The sequence below is a fragment of the Mauremys mutica genome, chromosome 24, assembly GCF_020497125.1.
Source record: "Mauremys mutica isolate MM-2020 ecotype Southern chromosome 24, ASM2049712v1, whole genome shotgun sequence".
NCBI lineage: Eukaryota > Metazoa > Chordata > Testudines > Geoemydidae > Mauremys > Mauremys mutica.
This window is the reverse complement of record NC_059095.1, coordinates 16,054,467-16,080,246: the sequence shown is the minus strand read 5'-3', so window position 1 is coordinate 16,080,246 and position 25,780 is coordinate 16,054,467. Positions and strand designations below refer to the sequence as shown.

Below are 25,780 nucleotides of genomic sequence, written 5' to 3'. Positions count from 1 at the left end.
CTGCACCCACAGCTCCTCAATGTGGGTCCTGTGCTGACACCTGCCTCTCTATGGAAAGGAGGGCAAAGCAGGGTGTGCTGGAGAGGCAGATACAGGAGGCGATACAGTGGCAGTGAAGGGACTAATATGGAGCAGCGTATTCTGTGGCCAGGATAATCATTGCCAAGGAGCCAGAGACAGTGAAGAGGGCGGGAGTACATGGGGGTGCAGAGAGAATATTCTTCTTCTTCGAGATGTGTTGCTCATATCGATTCCAATTAAATGTGCGCGCGCCGCGTGCACGTTCATAGAATCATAGAATCTCAGGGTTGGAAGGGACCTCAGGAGGTCATCTAGTCCAACCCCCTGCTCAAAGCAGGACCAAACCCAACTAAATCATCCCAGCCAGGGCTTTGTCAAGCATGACCTTAAAAACCTCTAAGGAAGGAGATTCCACCACCTCCCTAGGTAACCCATTCCAGTTCTTCACCACCCTACTAGTGAAAAAGTTTTTCCTAATATCCAGCCTAAACCTCCCCCTCTGCAACTTGAGACCATTACTCCTTGTTCTGTCATCTTCTACCACTGAGAACAGTCTAGATCCATCCTCTTTGGAACCCCCTTTCAGGTAGTTGAAAGCAGCTATCAAATCCCCCCTCATTCTTCTCTTCTGCAGGCTAAAAATCTTCGTCGGAAGATTTTTACCCTAGCAACACTTGGAGGGTCGGCTGAGGCTCCCCCTGGAGTGGCGCCGCCATGGTGCCGGATATATGCCCCTGCCGACCCAGTGCCCCCTCAGTTCCTTCTTACCGCCTGTGACAGTCGTTGGAACTGTGGAGCGCAGCATAGCTGATCTCCACCTCCCTAGCTTTACTCGTTGTTCTGTAGATAGTAGTTGTTAATAGTTTTAATAATTTTAGCAGTTATAGTTTAGTTAATAGTAAGTTGTGTATATATATTGTAGATAGTACTTGGAGGGAGCGGGGTTCATCCCCTTGCCTCCTCCCCGGTACCAGGGCCCATGCCCAGGTCACCGGGCTTCAAACCTTGCTCGGCGTGCCTCAAGCCGATGCCAATGGGAGACCCCCACGACTCCTGCTTGAAGTGCCTGGGGGAATCCCATCAACCAGACAAGTGTCACATCTGTAAGGCTTTCAAGCCTCGAACAAAGGAGGAGTGGGACTTTCATTTGAAACGGCTCCTAATGGAAGCGGCACTTAGCCCGGCACCTTTGGTACCGCACACAGAACAGATGCCGTCAGTCTGAAGTGCTCCTCCGGCACCGGAACGACCCGGCTCCGGCAAAGAATCTCGGCACCGGCAGTCTACACCAACCGGTACAGTCGCGGCATCGTTCGCTGTCTCCGTGGCTTAAGAAGCAGCACAAACCACCTGCTGCTCCGGCAATGCCTGTGCCGCCATTGGAGCAACAGCCCAGACCGGACCATCCCACTAAGACTCCAGCTCCGGCACCGCCAACTTCGGCACCGTCGATTCCGGCTTCACAAGGGCCGTTGAGTCCGGTGCACACAACCTCCCCGGTGCACACCGTGGTTGAGCTCTGCCTGCTGTCCACTCCGGAGACCTTCTTCACTGCTCGCAACCTGATCGCACTGATGGAGCTCAGGCGCCTCAGCCCCCGGCACCGCTGGTGCAGGCTATCCAATCTATAGGCAAATCTGCCTTGACGCAACCTTCCTCGCTGAGTGTGACAGCCAGGCACTGATCTCGGTCCTGGTCCAGGTCGCGGTCCCAATCCTGCTGACGGTCCTGGACCTGGCACCGCTTGCAGTCCTGGCACCGATCTCCATCTCGGCGCTGGTCGTATTTGCGGCACCGCTCCATTCACGCAGGTCTCCCTCCTGGTATGATCAGTACTGATCCGGGTCCAGGCACAAGTCCCAGCACTGGTCGCCTCGCAGCCGATCCCGACACCGTAGATCTTCATTGAGATCTAGATCGGCCTCCCGGTACCGTTATGACTGTCAGTCCCGATCCCGATCGCGGTACCGCCGAAGATCCCGGCACCGGTCTCCAGCTCCAAGGCATGAACTGACAGAGCGGGACAGTGCAATGTCGCATGGGCATTTGGCCCCTCCTTGGCCTTCACGACCGAATTCATCGTCCCCCCAGGCGGGGAGTGGCTACCACACCCAGGGCCGTGACTCCAAGGGTGCTAGTCAAGGCCAATATGAAGGTCAAGACCCTGATTAGGGACCACCACAATGGTCCTTCTGGATACCTTGGGCATACCACCAAGCCCAAGGCACCCCCTCAGGTGCCTCTCAGTCAGCTCATTTGGACCATTGGATGCCTGAGGCCACTGTAAGCTGCCCTCCCCCAGTAGACTCGGATGCGGCTGTTATTCCGCCAGACCAAGCCCAGGCCACCACCTTAGTGGACCTCGGACACCAAGACCCTCCACAACCAGAACTTCCCCAGGATCCACTGGTCCTCGGGGTTTCCTCTTCCTCCTCGCTTGATGAAGCAGTGGCAGGCATGTCCTCTTCTGGGCCACCGCCTATAGATCTTCGGGCTCACCAAGATCTCCTGCGCAGGGTGGCACAAAACATGAACCTCCAGGTGGAGGAGGTGGAAGATCCAGTGGTTATACCAATAATTGGAGATATACCAATCTCCTAGAACTGGAAGGGACCTTGAAAGGTCATTGAGTCCAGCCCCCTGCCTTCACTAGCAGGACCAATTTTTGCCCCAGATCCCTAAGTGGCCCCCTCAAGGATTGAACTCACAACCCTGGGTTTAGCAGGCCAATGCTCAAACCACTGAGCTATCCCTCCCCCCGACATTTTTTGACATTTTATCGGCAGATGCACCCACACGTGTCGCCCTGCCTTTCATTAGGACCATCCAGGCTAATGCCGATACGATCTGGCAGTCCCCAGCATCTATTCCTCCCACAGCCAGAGGGGTGGAGAGGAAATATATGGTGCCTTCCAAGGGCTACGAATATCTCTATGTTCACCCTCACCCTTGCTCCCTTATGGTGCAGTCGGTGAACAAGAGAGAGTGACATGGCCAGCAAGCGCCTGCTCCTAAGTCCAAGGACGCTAGGTGCCTGGATTTATTCAGCACAAGATTTATTCAGCTGGTGGTCTACAGCTCAGGATAGCTAACCAGCAAGCTCTCCTGAGCTGTTATAACACCTGGACCTCGATGGGAAAATTCAAAGAGTTGGTCCTCCAGGAGTCCAGGCAAGAGTTTGCGGCCTTGTTCGAGGAAGGGAAGAAAGTGGCAAGGATATCCCTGCAGGCGTCTTTAGATGCAGTGGACTCGGCAGCTAGAACTCTAGCCTTGTGCGTGGCCATGCGCCACATCTCATGCCTGCAAGTATCCGGCCTTCCACCGGAGCTGCAACAGACTATCCAAGACCTGCCCTTTAATGGCCAAGGGCTGTTCTCTGACAAAACGGACCCTAGGCTTCAGAGCCTGAAGGACAACCGGGCCATCATACGCACACCGGGCATGCATACCCCAGTGATGCAACGCAGACCCTTCTGGCCCCAGCCTCAGCGCACCTACCCTAATCCTTGGCCACGGCAAGACTTCACCAGAAGGTGTGGCCAAGGTAATAGCAGGAGACAGTCTGGTCCTCAAGCAGGCCAGAATCAAAGCCCCAAAGCCATCAGCGGGGTCCAAACAAAACTTTTGAAGGTGCGCTCGAGGACGGCGCACCAGTTTCCTTGCTGGATCCTTTCCCGCCTTTCTGCAACCGTCTCTCCTATTTCCTCCCTGCGTAGTCCCACATAACCTCAGATCGTTGGGTCCTCCGCACGGTGGAAACTGGATACCATCTTCAGTTTGTTTCGGCCCCCCCCCCTCCCTGTACCTCTTCAGGGACCCCTCTCATGAGCAAATCCTCTTACAGGAGGTACAGGCGCTCCTGGCCATCGGAGCGATAGAAGAGGTCCCAAAGGACTTGAGGGGCAGGGGGTTTTACTCCTGTTACTTCCTAATCCCCAAGGCAAAGGGGTGTATGACCCATCCTGGACCTGTGCAGGCTCAACAAATTCATGGTAAAGTTGAAGTTCCGCATGGTATCCCTGGGAACCATTATCCCTTCCCTGGATCTGGGAGACTGGTATGCCGCCCTCGATATGAAGGACGCGTACTTCCACATAGCGATTTACCTGCCGCACAGGTGATTCCTTCGCTTTGTGGTCAGCCAGCATCATTTCCAATTTACTGTCCTTCCCTTTGGCCTGGCCACAGCGCCAAGAGTCTTCACAAAATGTATGGCTGTCGTAGCGGCCTCACTTCGCCGACGTCGGATAGAAGTCTTTCCATACCTTGATGACTGGCTCATTTGAGGTTCCTCTGAGACACAGGTGCAGTCTCATGTTCGTTTCATCATGAGAGAGTTCGAACAACTCGGCCTGCTGCTCAACACCGAAATGTCCACTCTGGAACCTACACAGAGAATAGACTTCAGTCTCGCCAGGGCATGCGTACCAGGCCTGCTTTCAGGCCATGATGGCCATTATTCAGGGCCTCAGAAGCTTCCCGACCTCGACAGCATGCACGTGCCTCGGTCTTCTGGGCCACATGGCCTTTTGCACTTTCGTGACCAGACATGCCAGACTACGCCTCCGTCCACTTCAGACCTAGATCTTGTCAGTGTACCGTCCTGGCCGAGACAGCTTGGACACAATTCTCACTGTGCCGACGGAGGTCTTAGCCTCTCTGGGTTGGTGGCTGAACCCCACCCTGGTGTGCGGGGGGATGCCATTCCATGCCCCACAGCCTTCGCTAGCCCTGACTACGGACGTGTCATCTCTGGGCTAGGGTGCTCACCTTGCAGGATTTCGCACACAAGGTCTTTGATCTGCACAGGAAATAACCCTACACATCAACATAAGGGAACTGAGAGCAGTACGGGTCACGTGTCAGGTATTCCGCAAACACCTGCAGGGCCGTTGTGTCACAGTCTTCACGGACAACACAACGGCCATGTTTTACATCAACAAGCAAGGTGGAGCGCAGTTCTCCCTCCTTTGTCAGGAAGCCATACATCTCTGGGAATTTTGCATAGCCCACCCAATTGACCTGGTGCGTCGTTTCTCCCAGGAGTCCAGAACACCTTGGCAGATCACCTCAGCAGGTCCTTCCTAGCTCACGAGTGGTCGATTCGCCCGGATGTTATCCATTCTGTTTTCCGGAAGTGGGGGTTTCCCCACATAGACCTCTTCACCTCTCGTGACAATCGGAAGTGCCAGGTGTTCTGCTCTCTCCAGGGACGCTGCCCGGGCTCCCTGTCAGACACATTCCTGATAACTTGGAAAGACCACCTGCTCTATGCCTTTCCTCCGTTCCCACTGGTCCACAAGGTCCTTCTCAAGCTACGCAGGGACAAAGCCCGCTTAATCCTGATTGCTCCAGCGTGGCCCAGACAGCATTGGTACACCACACTCCTCGACCTGTCGGTGACCAAACCAATTCCTCTACCACTGTGGCCAGACCTGATAACTCAGGAACACGGCAGACTACGCCATCCAGACCTACAGTCCTTCCATCTCACAGCATGGATGCTGCATGGTTAACTCAGTCCGAGCTGCATTGCTCCAGCTCAGTGCAGCAAGTACTCTTGGGTAGCAGAAAGCCCTCCACTAGATCCACATACCAGGCCAAATGGAAGCGCTTTTCCTGCTGGTGTGCCCAGTATTATGTTGTCCCCATGCAGATACCAGTTCCTACCATCCTAGAGTATCTCTGGTCCCTGAAGCAGCACGGCCTAGTGGTCTCATCCATCAAGGTACACCTAGCAGCAATTTCAGCCTTCCACCCTGGCAAGAACGGGCGCTCAGTCTTCTCTAATCCTATGGTCAGCAGGTTCCTCAAGGGTTTGGAGCGTTTGTACCCGCAAGTTCGTCATCCGGCCCCTACGTGGGACCTCAGTCTGGTCCTATCCAGGCTCCTGGGTGCCCCCTTTGAGCCGATGGCCACCTGCTCACTTCTGTACCTTTCCTGGAAGACAGCTTTCCTCATCGCTATTACATCGGCGAGGCGCGTGTCGGAACTTCGGGCCCTCACAGCGGACCCACTGTATACGGTGTTCCATAAGGACAAGGTACAGCTGCGACCACACCCCGCCTTCCTCCCTAAGGTGGTGTCTGCCTTCCATATCAACCAAGACATCTTCCTCCCGGTCTTCTTTCTGAAGCCGCACACTTCATGACGAGAGCAACAGCTGCATTCTCTAGATGTTCGTAGGGCTCTCGCCTTTTACATCGAGCGAACAAAGCCTTTTAGAAAGATGCCCCAGCTGTTCATAGCAGTGGCAGACTGGATGAAGGGCCTACCAGTCTCCTTGCAGCGAATTTCATCTTGGGTCACGTCATGCATCTGTGCATGCTATGACTTGGCTCATGTTTCAACTAGCCACCTCACCGCCCATTCCACTCGGGCTCAAGCTTCGTCCGCCGCCTTTCTGGCCCATGTACCCATCCAGGAGATCTGTAGGGCAGCAACTTGGTCATCCATGCACACCTTTGCTTCCCACTATGCATTAGCGCAGCAGTCCAGAGAGGATGTGGCATTTGGTTCAGTGGTCCTTCACTCCGCGACATCTCACGCTGACCCCACCGCCTACGTAAGGCTTGGGAGTCACCTAATCGGAATCGATATGAGCAAGCAGTCGAAGAAGAAAAGACAGTTACTCACCTTTGTAACTGTTGTTCTTCGAGATGTGTTGCTCATATCCATTCCAAACCCGCCCTCCTTCCCCTCTGTCGGAGTAGCCGTCAAGAAGGAACTGAGGGGGCGATGGGTCGGCAGGGGCATATATCTGGTGCCATGGCGGCGCCACTCCAGGGGGCACCTCAGCCGACTCACCGAGTGTTGCTAGGGTAAAAATCTTCCGACAAACGTGCACGTGGTGCACGCATACCTAATTGGAATGGATATGAGCAACACATCTCGAAGAACAACAGTTACAAAGGTGAGTAACTGTCTTTTTTTTAAAAGCAAAGAAATTAAATGCTCAAAAACCTTAATGCAGTGTTACGATTGGCCAGCAGTGCCCCATGTCCTTTCAGATTGTGGAGAAAGACTAAACAGAAACCTCTGAAAACTAGGAAATACAAAGTTAAGATCATGCCACAACCCTCGTTAAGTTGTTCCAATGGTTAATTACCCTCACTATTAAAGATGTGTGCCTTATTGCTAGTCTGAATTTATCTGGCTTCAGCTTCCAGCCATTGGGTCATGTTAGACCTTTCTCTGCTAGAGTGAAGAGCCCTCTGGTATCAAATTTCTGTTCCCGTGTAGGTACTTAAAAAATGTGTATTGTTTGCCTGTGCCCAGCTTCCCAAACAATCTAGATCACCCCGTGTCAATGCCCCGGCCTTTTTATCCAGATACTCCTGTACTGAGACTAATAATTTGTGATTGACTATGGCACCCTCCAGAATGGTGTCCAGTCTGGATTTGAGGAGATCAAGAGGTGAAGAGTCCACCACTTCCCTTGGTAGTTTGTTAACCTTTAACCCATTCCCAGTGGCTGTTACCAGCTCTGGCAGTGGCCACAGTTAAGGCTGCATTGCAGGGTTGGCATGTATCTTAACTTTGTATTTTCTGATTTTCAGAGGTTTAGGTTTAGCCACTGTCCACATTCTGGAAGGGCAGGAAGCATCATTGGGCAACTTTAACTCTGCATTAACGAAGTTCTGGGGCACTTAATATATATTTGCCCCTTGAGCTAAAAGTGTTGCTGGTAGCAGTAGTAGGCAGTTATCCTCCACATGGATCAGCCAATAGAGGGGTGTGTGACACATGTTTTATCAGTGGATAATACATTGCTTGCCACACAGCAGTAGAATGTTGGGTATCAGGACTCCTGGGTTCTGTTTCTGAGCCTGGGACAGGAGTGGTTAGAGCAGTTGTTACAGCCAAGAGAGCCAAGTGCATAGGTTCAGCAGACTCTAATTGAAAGGATGAGTGACTGAATCTTGGATCTGGATATTAGACATCTGGCATCTGTTCCTAATTGCCAGGAGTTCTGTTAGCTGTAAAATGGGGGGATGATACCGGTCTCCCTAAGGCGAGGGTGTGAAGCCTTGCTCAGTGAAAAGGGCTGTGAACTCAAAAAGTGATGCATCCAACATGGGGGAAGTCTATATTAGACTGTCTTGACAGCTAAAGAAGAACTGAGCACAGAACTAAAAATGAATGGAAGCTTAGGCACAAGTGATCATGACTTACCACATTTATAATGTGCAAACAGAATAGAGTTCAGACCAGTGATATCAATACTTGGTGTTTTAAAAGGGCCAGTTTCACAAAGCTGAAAACAATTATGAGCCAAGTCAGATGGGAGGAAGAATTGAATCAGAACAAAGTGAATGTCTGTGAATTAAGACCACTTTACCAGGCTATGTCTACACTACAGACCTTACAGGGGCAGAGCCCTAACGCTGCAGCGGCACCGCTGTAAGGTCTCCCATGTGACTGCTCTCCCACCGGCATAATTAAACCACCCCAACGAACAGCAGTAGCTCTGTCAGCAGGAGAGTGGCTCCCACCAACATAGCACTGCCCACACCGGCGCTTTTGTCTGTGAAACTTATGTCTGCAGGGGGTGTTTTTTTCATACCCCTGACTCAAAGTTTTACTGACAAAAGTGCTAGTGTAAACATAGCCCTAGTTGCCCCAAAAGCCACAATCCCTCAATCAAGGAAGAGGCCATATTGGATAACAAAAGACATTTTTATTAAAAATCGAGATAGTTATAAAATGAACACAGTACACATTAAATGGATTAAAAACTGATGGGTCTCAAAATGTCATTGTAAATGGGGAATCATCGAGTAGGTGCGTTTCTAGTGGGGGTCCACAGGGATCAGTTCTTGGCCCTACGCTACTTAACATTCTTATCAATAACCTGAAAGAAGATATAAAATCATCAATGATAAAATTTGCAAATGACACAAAAATTGGGGGAGTGGTAAATACTGAGGAGATCAGATCTGGATTGCTTGGGAAGCTGGGTGCAAGCAAAATATACTTTTAATACAGCAAAATGTGTATGTGTACATCTGGAAACAAAGAATGGAGGCCATTCTTCCAGGATGGAGAACACTATCCTGGGAAGCAGTGACTCTGAAAAAGGGTCATGGTAGAGGTGGACAGTCAGCTGAACATGAGCTCCCAGTGTGACGCTGTGCTCAAAAGGTCTAATGCAATCCTTAGGTGCATAAGCAAGGGGAATCTTGAGTAGAAGTAGAGAGGTTATTTTACCTCTGTATTGGCCCAGGTGTGACTGCTGCTGGAATCCCGTGTCATTAGAATGATTAATGGATAAGAAAACCTGCCTTGTAGTGATAGGCTCAAGGAGCTCAGTCTATTATAACAAAGAAAAGGTTACGGGGCAACTTGATTACACTCTAAATACCTACACAGGGAACAAATATTTGATAATGGGCTTTTTAGTAGAGCACAGAAGGTCTAACACTATCCAATGGCTGAACATTGACGATATCCCCATTCAGATTGAAAATAGGGCACACATTTGTAATGGTGAGAGTAGTTAACCATTGGAACAATTTACTATGGGGCGTGGTGGATTCTCTATCATAAACAATTTTAAAATCAAGATTGGGTTTTTTCTAAGGGGTCTGCTCTAGGAGTTCTCCTGGGGCTGTTCTCTGGCCTGTGCTCTACAGGAAATCAGACTAGATGATCACAATGGTCTCTTCTGGTCTTGGAAGCTATGAATAGGTGACAGCATTGACAGGAGATTCTGAGCCTTGAACTCCTGGCTCCTAGCTCAGGGCAGCTCGGCTAGTGGGTATTTTGTGGGGAAGGGACCCTCAGACTGTTGAAGAATGGAGATTGAAGGAGGCAGGACTGTCCTACAAAATTCAGGACCCCAAACTCATGGACCCACCAAAAATGTTGCTCTAAGCCAACTCTGGAGTCAGGACTGGTTCTTATCTTCCTCTCAGCAACCGGGTCACTGTGATGCTGGGCAAATCACATAACCTCTGTGTGGCTCAGTTTGACCATCTGTTCAATGCTGTGACGGCTTTGCATGGAAGCATTAAGAGCACAGTGTTTCCTTTCACAGGTGGATTGTGGGGTTTTCCCTTTCCCATGGATTAATGGAATGTGCTGGACTGGCAGGCCTGGTCTCTCTGCTGAGACTATTTTGTGTGATGGTGTTTGTTGGGAAATGGCCACTTGTCCACTGCATTGGGACCATCATAGTGATTCAGAAGGGAAAGCTCCTTGAAGCACCTGCAACACTGAGCCACCTCCTTAAACAGGAACACACCGAGTCAAGCTAGTGCATGGAACTTGTGAGGAGCCCGTTCTTCCTGTTCCTGGCTCATGCAGGGCTAGAACCAATAACTCCCTCCTCTGATCACTGACATCAAAGTAATTTGGCTTCGAAATGCTTTGCTTTCATGCATGCCCAGCTGAAGGAAAGGGCACATTCAATGACTGCAACCTGAGTTGCAGGAGATTTCTACTATGCAAGGGCCAGGGTGAGTCAGGGAGAGCTATGGTGAAGGGAGCTGCCAAGGGGCATTGGGGCAGACAAGCCCCTAAAACTATGGCACATTATCCAAATCACGTCAAAATCTCCCAAGGACAGGCTTCCTCCAGGGAGTCCTAACTGCTGCCTCTTGCTGGGAATGTGCTTTCACGCTGACGCCAGGAGAGGCAGAGGAAAGCAAGATGCCTGAACTTTTACAAACTTCCCACATGGCTGAGTGTTAGCCCTGAGCCTCTTGAATGTGAACGCTTGAATGGGAGTCCCTGGGGTGAGCCCTGAGCCATGAGTGTGAGCCATAAGTGTAAGCCTCAAAGCCACAGTCTGAGCTCTGAGGGGGAGCCAGGAGTCCTGAGAGGGACCCTGAGAACCTGAAGGGTGTGTCCATGGAGCCATGGTTCTCTTTTGTCTAATATCTTTCCCTAACTTCACCTTCCTGTGATCTCCTCCATCTCAGGAGTAGGGCGCCTCCCGCTGGCAGGCAGTCCTGCATTCACAGGATGCATCAGAGCCGGGAGCCCTGCACCCGTGGGATGGGAGCCTGGAGCCCCGCGCTCAAGGGTTCAGATGGGAGTCAGGAATCCTGCACCCACGGGATGGGATGGGAACCGGGAGCCCTGCGCCCGCGGGATGGGAGCCAGGAGCCCCGTGCTCAAGGGTTCAGATGGGACTCAGGAATCTTGCTCCCGTGGGATGGGATGGGATGGGAACCGGGAGACCTGCGCTCATGGGATGGGATCAGAGCTGGGAGCCCTGCGTTCGTGGGATGGGATCGGAGCCGGGAGCCCTGTGCCCACGGGATGGGATGGGAGCTGGGCACCCTGTGCTCACAGGACGGGAGCCGAGAGCCCTGCGCTTGTGGGATGGAATGGGAACCAGGAGCCCTGCGCTCATGGGATGGGATTGGGGCTGGGAACCCTGCGCTCACAGGATTGGATCCGGGAGCCCAGCACTCGCGGGATGGGATGGGAGCCAGGAGACCTGCACTCATAAGATGGGAGCCCTGCACTGTCAGGATGGGATGGGACCTGGGAGCTCTGTGCTCGCGGGATGGGATCGGGGCTGGGAGCCCTAGCTAGGAAGCACTGTGGGGTGAGATGGGAATGGAGCAGCAGAGAGGGCAGGTCCCGACACAGGAGAGGATGTAAGGGGTGATGCAAACATAATGCAGACAAAAAGTTTCCTGACCATTCCCTCCTTTTACTTCTCTGCTTGGACCCAAGTTCAGCATCGCTAGTAACATTTGCTCCTCTGAGTCCCACTGATATTTCAAGAAGTGTTTACATGAAAATATCTGCGTAGCCAGTGTTTCCATGATGTGCCTCCCTGCACCTCGCCCCGAGTTAATGCTACTTTCAGGGTGGAGGGGCCTGGCTGGGAGGGGACAGAAAAGGATTTGGGGAGCCTGTCATACAGAGGCCCCTGCCATCAGGGAGGGGTGGATTTCAGTGGAGCAGCAATCCCACCCAGTGCCCCAGCCTGTGGAGTCTGCAGGGAACTGAGGCCACTGACAGACAAACAGACATTGCTTGGTCATTTGAATCCACAGGCAACTCTCTGCTCTCCCTGCAACTTCCAGGAGGGGGCAGCCATAGCCCTATCTGGCAACTCCGTGAGTGGCCTGTGTCTTTGGGTGCCCCAACCTCCTGTGACTCTGTCCAGTGCGGGGGAGCCGAAGGAATTATGTGCGAGTCTGGAGTTCTAAGCCCTCGTCCCTGTGTCCTGTGACAGGTATGCCCCAGTCGGGATCCTGTTCTTAATCGCTGGCAAGATTCTGGAGATGGACGACTTAGCCGTGATGGGGGGCCAGCTGGGAATGTACACGCTCACCGTCATCGTGGGGCTGCTCATACACTCCCTGTGTGTCCTGCCGCTGCTGTACTTCATCGTCACCCACAAGAACCCATGGGTGTTCATCGCAGGTCTTCTGCAGGCCCTCATCACAGCACTGGGCACCTCTTCAAGGTATGCTGCTTCCCAGGCAGACTGCGCTGGGCAGGGGGACTGCAGCCCGTGGGTAGGGTTGCCAGGCATCCAGTTTTCAACCGGAATTCCTGGTCGAAAAGGGACCCTGGTGACTCCAGTCAGCATTGCAGCCTGGGGTGTTAAAAATCCGGTCGATGGCACAGCGGGGCTAAGGCAGGCTCCGCGCAGCTCCCAGAAGCAGCCGGCATGTCCCTGCACCCCCTAGGCACAGGGTGCACTGCCCTTGCCCCGAGCACCAGCTCCGCAGCTCCTGTTGGCCAGGAACCACACCAATGGGAGCTGCAGGGGCGGCGCCTGTGGATGCGGGCAGCGCATACTGTGCAGAGCCGCCTGGCTTCACTTCCGCGTAGGGGCCAGATATGCTGGCCGCTTCTGGGAGCAGCATGGAGCCATGGCAGGCAGGGAGCCTGCCTTAGCCCCACTGCGCCACTGACTGGGAGCCATCTGAGGTAAGTGCTGCCCAGCTGGAGCCTGAACCCTCTGCCCCAGCTCGGAACCCTCTCCCACACCCTCCCTCCTGGAGTCTGCACCCCACACCCCCTCCTACACCCCTACCCAGCCCAGAGCCCCCTCCCACACCCTGAGCCCACACCCCCAGCCCAGAGCTCATACCTCCTCCCACAGTCCAACTCCTTGCCCCAGCCCAGTGAAAGTGAGTGAGGGTGAGGGAGAGTGAGCAATGGAGGAAGGGGGGCTGGATTGAGTGGGGGGCAGTGCCTCAGAATGGGCAGGCCCTCGGGGGAGGGGCGGGGCAGGCGCATGGCAAGAGTGTTCGGTTTTGTGCAATTAGAAAGTTGGCAACTCTACCCGTGAGGGAGGGCTGGGGAGCTAATTAGACCTCATGGGACACATGCTCAGAAGCTCTCGTTATTTTCAGTGGGTGCTGAACTCTTGCCACCACCAGGCCATGGTGTGGGAGTCCCAGCTTCTTGCCCTAGAACCCAAGCCCAAGCCCAGCAAAGTCCCATGGCCTTCCTTGGGCCTTGGATTGGGGCTGTGATCATGAGGGCAGGCTGCCTCCATCTATGTGCATTAGTGAATGTCCCAGCCCTCTAAGGGGGCTTACGTACCTGTCTGGGAAGGAGAGTGGTGGCGACTTAGCTGTTGGCCCCAGACTGCACACCTGAGCTCTGGGCCCAAACTCACATAGCACTGGCCTGGCCTGGGGGAGACTGCTCAGCATGCCACTCATGCACACACTTACATGTGCTCACACACACACAGACACGCAGTAACACACAAACGCTCACATACACACGCCCTCACGTACATGCACTCACACACATGCTCACGCACTCTCATTCGCTTTCACGCACTCACATGCACACTCACACGCTTTCACTCACATGCTCACATGCATGCACTCACACTCATACATACTCTCACACATATGCACTCACACATGCTCTCACAAACACACACACACTCTCACACACTCACACATGCACACTCACGTGCTCTCACACACATGCTCACACACATGCACTCACACATGTTCTCACACTCGCATATGTTCTCATGCATACACACTCACATACATTCACACACACACTCATGCACTCACACATGCTCTCATACACACACTCACACACACGCTCTCACATGTGCTCTCACACCCTCATATATATACACTCAGACAAGGCTGTCTAGTCTTTCTCAGTGATTGGGGAGAAGGTCCTCAAGACCCTTGTCTAAGACTGGTGCAAAGACGCTCAGGATGGCGCCACCCTCCTGCAGAACAAACAGCTTTCTGTGGAACCCGCTGCTAGGCCCGCTCCTGGCCTGATACCGTCACTCCCAGCCAGCAGCAGAGCTGGGAGTCCTGACACTCTCAGGCAGCTGCAAAGTGCACTATACCATCAAGAGACCCACTCAGCCTGCACCCCATCCCAGCAGCCACTTCTGACCTCCCCCTCTACATCTTACAGGGCAAGAAAGCAGGGCTGTGGGATAATAACAAACCAGGGAAGGGCCAAGCATGCTGGAGTGCATGGCTTTTGCTATTTCCTAGAGGAAGGCAGCATGGTTTAGTGGTTAGAGCTCTGGGAGTCAAGAAATCTGGGTTCTGCTCTTGGCTCTGAGCTTAACTCTGCATGTCACCTTCGGCAAGTCCCTTTCCACTTTTGTGCCTCACTCTACAATACAGAGGTTCTTGGAGGCATCATGCCAGGGGCCAAGCCCTTGGTCCTTCCCCCAGCATAGGCTCCAGTAGCCTTCAGGGCCTATTGCTGAGGGAGTGGGGCGCCTCCGGCCAGGGCCCGCTCCCTAGTGCAGAGGTTGGGTGTGGCTCTTTCATGGTGTTTGGGGTTTCCTTTCAGCTCGGCCACGCTCCCCGTTACATTCAGGTGCTTGGAAGAAAACAACGGGGTGGACAGACGCATCACCAGGTTCGTTCTGCCCGTAGGCGCAACCATTAACATGGATGGCACAGCTCTATACGAGGCCCTGGCAGCCATCTTCATCGCACAAGTCAACAACTACGAGCTTGACTTCGGGCAAATCATCACAATCAGGTGACTGGACCCGAGAACCTGTGCTGCTGAGAGGGAGTCTGGCATTGGGGGACTCCCAGGGGCAGGGCTTGACGGCTGACCCCAAAGGGATCAGGCACCTGTTCTGCTTCCAAAAGGGACTGAGACGAGGGGGAAACAACAAATTCAGCCTAGAGAGGGCCTCACCACAGAGACCCCACCCACCTCATCCCTTTCTCCATTCTGTCCATCTCCACCATGTTCCTAATGCAGTCCCTATAGTAGTGAGGTGCCCTGATTGTCTGGAGATGAGCAGAGGGGAGGAGCTTGCTGTCCCATCCCTCAGAGCCCTGAAATCTCCCTTTGAAATGGGTGAGTGCAGGGGAGGGCACATGCTGCTGCTGGGACACAGTAGACCAGAGTATGGATGCAGGAAGCAGCCTAGGTTCATGGCCACTGCAAGTGTGCACTGTGCTGCATGCCTGACCAGTCACTGCCCATGGGGATGGCAGGCACCTGCTTGGTGATCGAGGCCAGAGAGCTGTTGAAACTGCGGCTGATGGGATTTGAGCACCTTTGTGATACACTGAATTTATTACTCGCACTACCTGCCTCTTTGGGTGACACTGGCTCTGTGAACCGGCGCTGGACTAGATCGGCGCATAGGAGAATCATAGAATCATAGAATCTCAGGGTTGGAAGGGACCTCAGGAGGTCATCTAGTCCAACCCCCTGCTCAAAGCAGGACCAAACCCAACTAAATCATCCCAGCCAGGGCTTTGTCAAGCCTGACCTTAAAAACCTCTAAGGAAGGAGATTCCACCACCTCTCTAGGTAACCCATTCCAGTGCTTCACCACCCTACTAGTGAAAAAGTTTTTCCTAATGTCCAACCTAAACCTCCCCCTCTGCAACTTGAGACCATTACTCCTTGTTCTGTCATCTTCTACCACTGAGAACAGTCTAGATCCATCCTCTTTGGAACCCCCTTTCAGGTAGTTGAAAGCAGCTATCAAATCCCCCCTCATTCTTCTCTTCTGCAGACTAAACAATCCCAGTTCCCTCAGCCTCTCCTCATAAGTCATGTGCTCCAGCCCCCTAATCATTTTTGTTGCCCTCCGCTGGACTCTCTCCAATTTATCCACATCCTTCTTGTAGTGTGGGGCCCAAAACTGGACACAGTACTCCAGATGAGGCCTCACCAGTGCTGAGTAGAGGAGAACTCCTGCCTCTCTCAAAGTTTGCAGGAGGGTTCTTTACCCCAAACCAGGGACTAGGCTGGATTGTGCTATGGCTCTTGTTTGTAGAAAGGGATGAAATAGCACCAGGATCTGAGCAGTCCTGCACTTTGTGGAGTTTGAACTCTGTACCATGTGGTTGCTCCATGCCATAGAACAGGGGTGGGGAACCTATGGCCTGTGGGCCAGATCCGGCCCGTTGCTTAATTTCATCCAGCCCATGCATCCCATAGGCTGGGGAGGCTGTGCTTCCCCAAACTGCCATGCGTGGACCTGCCGACGCTCCGCCCTGCCCAGGCCCTCTCCCCTCCTGTTCACTGCCGCGCAGCGTGCGGCTCCTCCAGTCCCCCTGTGCTCCAACCAGGGCTGGGGGGCTGCCCACCTGCCTTCCTGGCACTCTGGGGCTGGGCAGGCTTGTGCGTCATCCACCCTACTTTTGGTCTGACCCAGTATGGCCGTTCTTATGTTCTCAATGAAACCTTTACTGGATACTGTGTCCAGTTCTGGCCTCCATGCCTCAAAAAGGATGTTGAAAAATTGGAGAGGGCTCAGAGCAGAGTTACAAGAATGATTCAAGGTCTGGAGAACCTACTTTGCAGTGAGAGCATAAAGAAGCTCAATATATTTAGCTTATCGAGGTGACTTGATCACAGTCTTTATGTTCCTACCCGGTGAGAAGATTTCTGATAGCAGAGAGCTCTTTAATCTTACTGATTCATGGACATAAGGTCAGAGGGGTCCAGTTTGATCGTCAGTTCTGACCTCCTCCATAACTCTAGCCATAGCTTCTGGGAGAACTAGAGCAGATCTTTTAATTTAGAAAGATGTCCAATCTTGATTAAAGACTGCAAGTAACAGCTAATCCACTATGTTCCTTGGTAAGTTGTTCTCATTATTAAAAATTGTTCCTTATTTCCAGTTTGAATATATCTAGCTGCAACTTCCAGCCATTGGATTTTTTTCTACCTTTGTCCACTAGGTTGAAGAACCCTCTAGTATTATATATTTTCTTCCCATAGAAGTACTTACAGACTCCTCACCACACATGCAGTGCAGGGTTTGGATGGTGGCAGTAAATAAGGCAGGGACTACACACTGACTGAGGAATACTGAACAAGCTGCCTCCTTCACTGAGCATTGTCCATCCTTTGCACTGAATGAGGTGCAATCCTGTGGAAACATACTGTGTGGTTATGGAATTAAGGAATGTACCATAATGCCTAGACACAAGGGGGCAGCGCTAGGCTTGCACAGGCCACCAAAGATCTGCCAGTGTGTGACTTTGCAACCTTAACATTTTAATATAGTTTTTTGTGTGTGTGCAATTAAAAAATAGAATAAAAGAAAAATAAGTGTGGAACCAAATCTGGGGCTTGAACCTGCTCCATTGATGCCACAGACAAAGATCTCGGTGGCTTCAGTGGGAGCAGAAGTGGGCACTGATTAAATGCACACCTGCCCCTTTGCAGGGCATGGCCTACACCTTTCTTTCTCCTGTTGATCACTGTGCTTTCCTGTCCTCCACAGCATCACTGCCACTGCAGCCAGCATTGGAGCGGCAGGCATCCCCCAGGCAGGCCTGGTGACCATGATGATTGTGCTGACATCGGTGGGGCTGCCAACCGAGGACATCACACTAATCATTGCGGTGGACTGGTTTCTGTAAGTTCCCTGCACAGTGGCAAGCACTGCTCCAGCTGCAGAGCCGGTTCCTCCCTGCTGCGCATGGGAGTTTGCTGTACTCAGCCCTTGGGAACTGAGATTGTTTAGCCTGCAGAAGAGAAGAATGAGGGGGGATTTGATAGCTGCTTTCAACTACCTAAAGGGGGTTCCAAAGAGGATGGATCTAGACTGTTCTCAGTGGTAGAAGATGACAGAACAAGGAGTAATGGTCTCAAGTTGCAGAGGGGGAGGTTTAGGTTGGACATTAGGAAAAACTTTTTCACTAGTAGGGTGGTGAAGAACTGGAATGGGTTACCTAGGGAGGTGGTGGAATCTCCTTCCTTAGAGGTTTTTTGAAGGTCAGGCTTGACAAAGCCCTGGCTGGGATGATTTAGTTGGGTTTGGTCCTGCTTTGAGCAGGGGGTTGGACTAGATGACCTCCTGAGGTCCCTTCCAACCCTGAGATTCTATGATTCTTGTTCCGAGCAGCACAGTGAAGTCTCTAGGACCACCTTGTATCACTAGGCTTGCAATCTACTCCTGTACATGTGAGGTCCAGCCAGGGCTCCTCAGCACATATCCCAGAGACTCCAGGCACCAGTGACCATGCTCAGAGCAGCCAGGTTACTGAGCAGAGTAGGCTCCCAGCACCCCTCCCTGTCCCCTCTAAACCCCTGCCCTCACACAATGCTAGGCCCACTCATGTCATGCAGGTGCTTAAACATTCCAAATCCGAGGCAATTTGCACACAAACCCCTCTGTTGGGAAGCTGTTCCAGCTGCCACACATGCAAGTTACCTGATAAACCACAAAGGCAAGGAAATGAAAAGTTAAAGCACCTAGCAGTATGTGCCCTCTACTCCATCCACAGACACACACCTTTTCACTACCACAATTACCATACGCCACATGGCGCAGCCTTAAATGTCCCCAAAAGGATTTCAGCCTTCTACCCCCACATTTTTCAACATGTGTAACATACAGAGTGTCGTCTCTATAGCAAAGTGTAGTCAAGTCAGAACATGACACAGGCTTGATCCACCAGTTGGGCCTCTGCTTGTCAAGAATCAGTTTTCATCCCTTTCATTCCCAAACTGATGCTAGGATAGCTGGGCATTATATATAATGTGTAATCGTAGAGCACACACAGGTACCCACCAGCATTAGCAGGGACAATCTGATCGTCACCAACACAGAGGCCAAGAAGGGGGTTTGTTTGGGGTCATAAGAATTACAAGTGAGCAGAGCAAGTTCAAGGACAAATGACTTCTGCCTAGATGTGCCTCCCACAGTCAACCGAACTGGAGGAGTAAACCTTCGTATACTCTGGTGAGCTGTGGAAGCTCAAGGTGAAGAAACAGGTCCTACTGGCAACAGTGCACGTGGGGTAGGCGGCTGCTGTCCCTGAGGGCAGCATTAAGATTCTGGAGAAGATGTGGCAGTCATATGTGTGCCAGTGGGTGTAGAGGGAGTGTACCAGTCAGTGGCTTCATTCCTCACTCCGTGGTTTTGTGTCAGGTGTGTTTTGTGTGTGGCCACCTTGACTATATCACAATGACCTTTTTGTGTGTGTGTAAATAAGTAGTAGAATGATGACATAACAGCGACCAGCAAAGAAACCAGAGCAATTTGGTGGGAAATGATTTTTAATCAGATTATGTCAAACTCTTGGTGGGGGCAGTTTGGTTGGTTGGTTTTGTTGAGGCTCGTTTTAAAGCACAGTTCTGCTCAGAAACAGCTTGGCAAGGGAGTGTCCTTGTTTGTCTTTCAGTGAGTCCAAATCCAAAGCCAGTTGCCAGCCCTGGGCCCTGCGAGTCAGGCTCCAATGCACCATCACCAGTAGAAAAGGTTCTGCAGGCCAAATTACCCCTCCAGGAGAGCTGTGCAGCCCCGGAGCTGGGAGCGGGATTGCACAAGTGTGAAGTGATGGGAAGTCCTGTCAATGCCAGAGTAGAGTTCACTCTGTCTCAGCCCAGCTGGCTCTGCCAAATGAAAAAAATTTATTTGAGACACTAAAGGCAGCAAAACTGAGAGCGATACACAGAGCCTGATTTTCGTCTCTCACCAGTTGTAAACCGAGAGCAATTCCTTTGAAACCAGTGGAACTATACTGGTCCTATTGACATTCCAGGGAAGTGTCGGGCGTAAGTGAGAGGAGGGAGCAGATCAGTTGAATAAGAAGGAATCAGTTTAAAATCACTTCTCTGAGTCAAACTTCAGGTATCCCAGGTCAAGGGGGCCATTCCGCAGTCGCCTAGATCTGCCTTAGAAAGATTTTCAGCACAAAATTCTTTTTGATCCTTTGTCTAAAGCACCAGGCACTAGAGCTGCTTGAAAAAAGGGGAACATTTCCCTGAAAATGTTTGTGGAAAATGTGTCCCTTTTTTTGTTGAAATTCAGAGATTTTTCAGCCTGCTCTGGTACCAAACAGTGATGACATTTCCCTGAAAGACTCATCCTGTTTTTCCTGGTCACTCTTCTCTGCTGTTTTCCAGGGACCGTCTGAGAACCACCACCAATGTGCTAGGGGACTCCCTGGGAGCCGGGATTGTGGAGCACCTGTCTCGGCATGAGCTGGATGCACAGGACAGTGAGCTTGGGAATTCTGTGATTGAGGAGAATGAGAAGCCCTACCACCTGATCTACCAGGCGAACACCCACAAGCACCGCAGCAGCGAGACAATCATGTGACGCCAGGTAGCAGGGTTCAGATTGAGCCTTTAAAAAGGTCAGGACTGGAAGACAAACCTCTCAGCAGCGGGGGGATGGAGAAAGAGCCAAGCAGAAGCAAACTCTCCTCCCCCCCCCCCATTTCCCCACGCAGCCTCTTTTAAACCTAAGCTACAGAGAAAACAAAGACTTAACCCTTTCCTCACCTAGAGAGTTGGATGTTCATTGTGACCCTCCTATTAGAGAAGCAGGACTGAGAGATCCTGGCTTTGTGGCCCCACCCTGGACTAGACTAGGAGTGGGAGGATGATAGTATTTAGATTAGTAACTGTTTCTCCTCTGCACGTTGAGGCAGAAAGCTGGAGCAGCCTCTGTCTCCCATTTCTAGACATTGTCTGAGGCACCATGTGTTTCATTAGCATCTTTCTTCACATTTTTATCTGCCTTTCTTTGTACGCTTGGCATGTGAAGGGTTAAGAACCAAGACAATAGGCAGCAACTGGCTCCCAGAATTAGTTGGTATTTTGCAGTAACCAACTAGGATCTGGTTGCTTCCATGGTACGTCCCTGTCACTATACAGCAGCATTTTTCTTGTGAAGTCCTGGCTTTCTAGTTTCTAGTGTGATCCAGGAATCGGACCTGAGTATGTTACAATCAAAGGTAGAGTTGGCCTAGCAACTCCCCTGGTTCTCAGCTAAAGCACTACCCAACCAATAACTGGAGCTAGATTAGTGATTTGATTGTCACTGTGGCTGCATAGAAGCATTGTCACAAAATTCTTAATGGCTTGTCCTCTTGCAGAGATGCAGAGTCAAACAGCTGGTCAAGCTCCACGGGTCTGAGGAACACCACTGGGAACCCGGTTTATGTTAGCAAGGGGCACACAAGGAATCAGTGAGGAGCCCCCAGAAGAACTCCCCAACTTCTCAAGTGGCAACTATATTTATATCAGAATAGCAGCAGTGACATCACAGCAGCCTGGGGTTCCTGAGGGCCTGTCTCATGCAGTATCCTGGCTACTTTGTTACAGGCAGCTCTCGGGGCTGCATGGCTTTCACGGGGCTGGGAGACTGTGGACAGTATGGACATTCTGACTTTTCTTTTACTCTTTAGTTCAGGGCCGCCCGGGGGGGCAAGTGGGGCAATTTGCCCCGGGCCCTCAGGGGCCCCCACGAGAGTTTTTCGGAGCCCCTGGAGCGGGGTCCTTCACTCACTCTGGGGGCCCCGGAAAACTCTTACGGGCCCGGGCCCCCGGAGCTTCTTCCGCTCCTGGTCTTCGCTGGTGGGAGGGTCCTTCCACTCCGGGGCAGAAGGACCCCCCGCCGCCGCATTACCGCCGAAGTGGGACCCGCCGCCAAAGTGCAGCTGGGTCTTCGGCGGTAGTTCGGCGGCGGGGGGTCCTTCCATTCCAGGACCTGCCGCTGAAGTGCCCCAAACACCCGTGGTGGGGGCGCCCCACTGCCAAATTACCACCGAAGACCCGGCTGCACTTTGGCGGCGGGTCCCACTTTGGCGGTAATTCGGCGGCAGGGGGTCCCTGCTGCGGGTCTTTGGGGCAGTACGGCAGAGGGTTCCGGAGCGGAAGGACCCCCTGCCACCAAATTACTGCCGAAGCAGGGGCCCCCTGCCATCGAAGACTCCAGGTCCCCGGAATCCTCTGGGTGGCCCTGCTTTAGTTTGGGACAAAATATCATTACCTGTGAATATGGGCCAGGCTGGCAGAACCAGGAAGGGGTTGAATGACTTCTGTTCATCTGAAAAGCTGCTAGAGGTGGGCACATGAACACAGACAAAGAATTGATTGACATTGGTTAAAGCATCTAGCAGTCTGTAGGTACTCCGGGTTCTTGTGGCCCATCAGGACTTGGATGGGAAATCAGGCTCCTTCTAGGAGGTCATGCCACTCCTTGAAAGTTGCCTTGATAGCCAGTAGCTCCTTGTCCTGACTATCATAGCTTTTTTCTGCCAGGGTTAGCTTCTGAGAATAAAAGGCACAAGGGTGGAATAGAGGTGGGGGGCATGTTGACCTATGGCAAAGTCTGAGGTGTGGGCCTCAATTGTAAATGGTTTAATGGAATCTGGGTGAATCAGGATGAGTGCTGAGGTGAACTTCTGTGGATCAAAGGCCGACTGAGCCTCTGCACCAGGCAAACTGGGGCTCCCTTTTACATGAGCATCATTAATCATGCCGCCAGGCTAGAGAATCCTTTAATAAATTGCCTGTAGAAACTGGCGAACCCGAGGAATTGCAGCATCCTGCTACCTGCTTAGGCACAGCCCAGTTGGCTATTGCTGCCACCTGACATGGGTCCATGGTGAGTCTCTCGTGCAAGACGATATATCCCAAGAATTCCACTGTGTCTTTATGGAACTCATTTGTTCTCCACACTGGAGAGGCAGGGCCAGACCTGATCAATTTTCATGGATTTGGGCACTGGAGAAAGGACTGGAGAGGGGGGCTGGAGCCAGCAGGGCTGGTGGACGCTGAGAGGACTATATTTTTTCTTGGCAGAATTTGGTCAGGCAGTCTGTTGATCTTGATGCATAGGTTGACTAACCCATCTGGGTGGGACAGTGATCCCACCCATGCCAGATCATCTTTAATAGCATTGTTTTAGGCCAGGCTGGAAATGATAATTCTGGTCAGCCTCATTCCACTCAGTGTTTGCTGCCAAGTATTGGCACTCTAGCATCCCTGCTAACACCTGAAGTGCAGCTTCAGCTGCACACTTGAAGATCACCGCCATAGCTTGAATGAAGTCCTTACATTGTCCCAGAATGGCTTCAGGATTGGAGATGCCAAGCTAGGGCCTCCCCAATAAACAGACTGATAATCTGTCCCACTCCAGGTTGGTCAGTGGGGTATATAGAATCATAGAATCATAGGGTTGGAAGAGACCTCAGGAGGTCACCTAGTCCAACCCCTGTCTCTGAGCGTATCAGAAATAGGAGCCAACATTGATTAAGGAACCCATGAAATTTATTGTGATGGCCATTTAATTTATCAGATGGGGGAGCTTAGACTCACAGGGAACAGGTGTCAGAGCTGAAGGCAGCGTGGCTTGAGTTTGAAGGACTGCATTCTGCACCTGCAGAGCAGCACCCTGAGCCGGCACGGTCTGTAGGACTCTGGCTAGCTCTGTTAGAGAGAGATTGGCCATTGTAGGTTCTGCACTCTCTGCCTCAGCTCTAATTCTCCTATTGTTTATATTGGGCTGTCAGTGACCAGAACATGGGCGGTTGGGCTTAGTGATGGGAGCAGGATTAGGGCCTAGTAGTTGGTAGGGAGGAATCGCAGCCCACAGTCAGAGCTGCAGTACCTGGAGCGAGACAAGGCTGGGGCCAAGGCAGCAGCAAGGCTGGGAATAGCAGGCACAAGAGCTATTGCAGCTGTAGGCGAATGCTTTGAGTAGCTGCTGAACTGCTGCTGCTTCTGCTGGGCATAAGAGCCAGTCTACTGACTTCTCCCACCAATCCAGCGGCGTAGACAGACAGGCAGCCTACTACAGGCCAGCTGCACTCATGAGGTTGCCGGAGACTGGGTCAGCTGCAGGCCCTGCTTCCAGACTGTGGGTCCCAATAACCACTCAGACACATGGCTGAGTGAAGGGGTAGTTTTACTAGGGATGCAGATACGCTAGGTACAGAGGCTTAAGCAGTTACAGTTCAAGGTATGTAATAGAGGTTCCTGTTGGGGTCCCTGGCCAGTCCAGTCCAGAGCCAGGGCTCTTCTAGCCCACTGCTTAGGGTGCCCTCTCCAGTCCAGTCTCTACTCCAGCAAACTGGAGCTTGCAGGTTTCCAGGCCAGGCTCAGTTAGTGTCTCTCATTGAGGCCTCTCTACACTGGCTCCCTGCCCAGCCACTGCCGCTCCCACATACGTCCCACACAGACCTGCACCCACCTGTGTCGTCCGGCAGTTACAGCCTGTTCCACGCGCAGCTCTCCACAGTTCCTTGGGCTTCTCTCCAGCTCCCTGCTGCCATGTAGCTCCCCCTCCTAAACAAAGCCTGGCCACTTCTGGTTGAGGGTCTTTCCCCTTACCTGGCCAGGAGTAAGGGGATGTGTGGTGAGGAGAGGGCTGACAAGATTTGTAGCCCCCTGGTCTGCAGAGCCAGCACACTGCCTTTCATGGGAGCTGGGCAATCAGCACCTTGGGCAAGGCTTGGAAGCATTGACAGCTTCAGACAGTTGGGTCTTATTTTTCTGATTTATTTTTGTAAGTGAAATAGCTGCACAATTCTATCATTTGAAAGCAGGATGCTGCTCCCTTGCCAGTAACTTGATTCATGTCCTGCTGGAGTGATAGACTGGCACAATGCAGGCTGTAGGGCTTCTACTCCATCTTTTAAATCAGTTCCTAAATAAGGAGAGCTCAGAAATACTCTGTCCAAGAATCCGGTGCATTACACACGTTTACTATTTACACAGTGTGGTGGCATGAACACCCCTAGCTGAGCCATCTCCTAGTGGAACTGCCATTCAATACAGTAAAGACCCAAGCTAAGGAAACTAGAATGTAACACACCCCAGGCTCTAACAAAGTCACAGTCTGACAAGCCCAGGGAGTGAGGAAAGTAGGAGTTACAGTAACATCCCCTTCATAACGTCCCCACCCAGAGGGTAGATTGATCGTGCATGTGGGCTAGGGGACAGAGTACCAGACTAGATCTGCAACTGACCTGCTGCGTGTCCTTGGACACGTCACCTTCCCCCTTTGTCTCAGTCTTCCCATCTGAAAAATTATTCTGATTCTGACCCACCTGGGTAAAGCACTTGAGAAGTGCAGATAGAAAGTGCTATGTAACAATCACTCATTTTAGAGAGGAGTAAAATTCAGCTTCACACAGAAACTTAGCTGCAGCCTTAACTATGGAAAGGCAGACACCTATCAGAATTGGAATCTCCATCAGTCATGAACTTTAGGGTACAGATGTGGGGACCTGCATGAAAGACCCCTTAAGCTTATTTACCAGCTTAGGTTAACTGTAAGCTGCCACCACCAAGCGTGTTCCAAATCTTAGGGGAGAGCCACTTGGAACTCTGCCTTCCCCCAAATATTTCCCAAGTCCCTAACCCCCCCTTTCCTGGGCAGATTTGAGACTAATTCCTCCCCCGCAAAGTCCTTACACCCCTTTTCCTGGGCAGGCTTGAGAGAATACCCTCACCAATTAGTCCTGGTGAACACAGATCCAAAACCCTTGAATCTTAAAACAATGAAAAATCAATCAGGTTCTTAAAAGAAGAATTTTATTAAAAGAAAAGG

At 51.9% G+C, this 25,780-nt stretch overlaps 1 protein-coding gene across 4 annotated transcripts in view; it reads left to right on the top strand.

Annotated features, from left to right (window-relative positions):
* LOC123355889 (excitatory amino acid transporter 1-like) overlaps positions 1-21,638 on the top strand; it is a 138,020-nt gene extending 116,382 nt beyond the window's left edge. For 3 of the 4 annotated variants that reach the window (XM_044998732.1, XM_044998731.1, XM_044998729.1), the window contains 4 exons: positions 12,221-12,454; positions 14,794-14,988; positions 17,711-17,845; positions 20,341-20,854. In XM_044998732.1, the coding sequence (XP_044854667.1) occupies positions 12,221-12,454; positions 14,794-14,988; positions 17,711-17,845; positions 20,341-20,536 (760 nt within the window). In that variant the 3' untranslated portion in view covers positions 20,537-20,854. Of the gene's footprint in view, positions 1-12,220; positions 12,455-14,793; positions 14,989-17,710; positions 17,846-20,340; positions 20,855-21,317 lie in introns of those variants that run through there. The other variant, XM_044998730.1, reaches the window with a different exon arrangement.
* Positions 21,639-25,780: the final 4,142 nt, after the last annotated feature.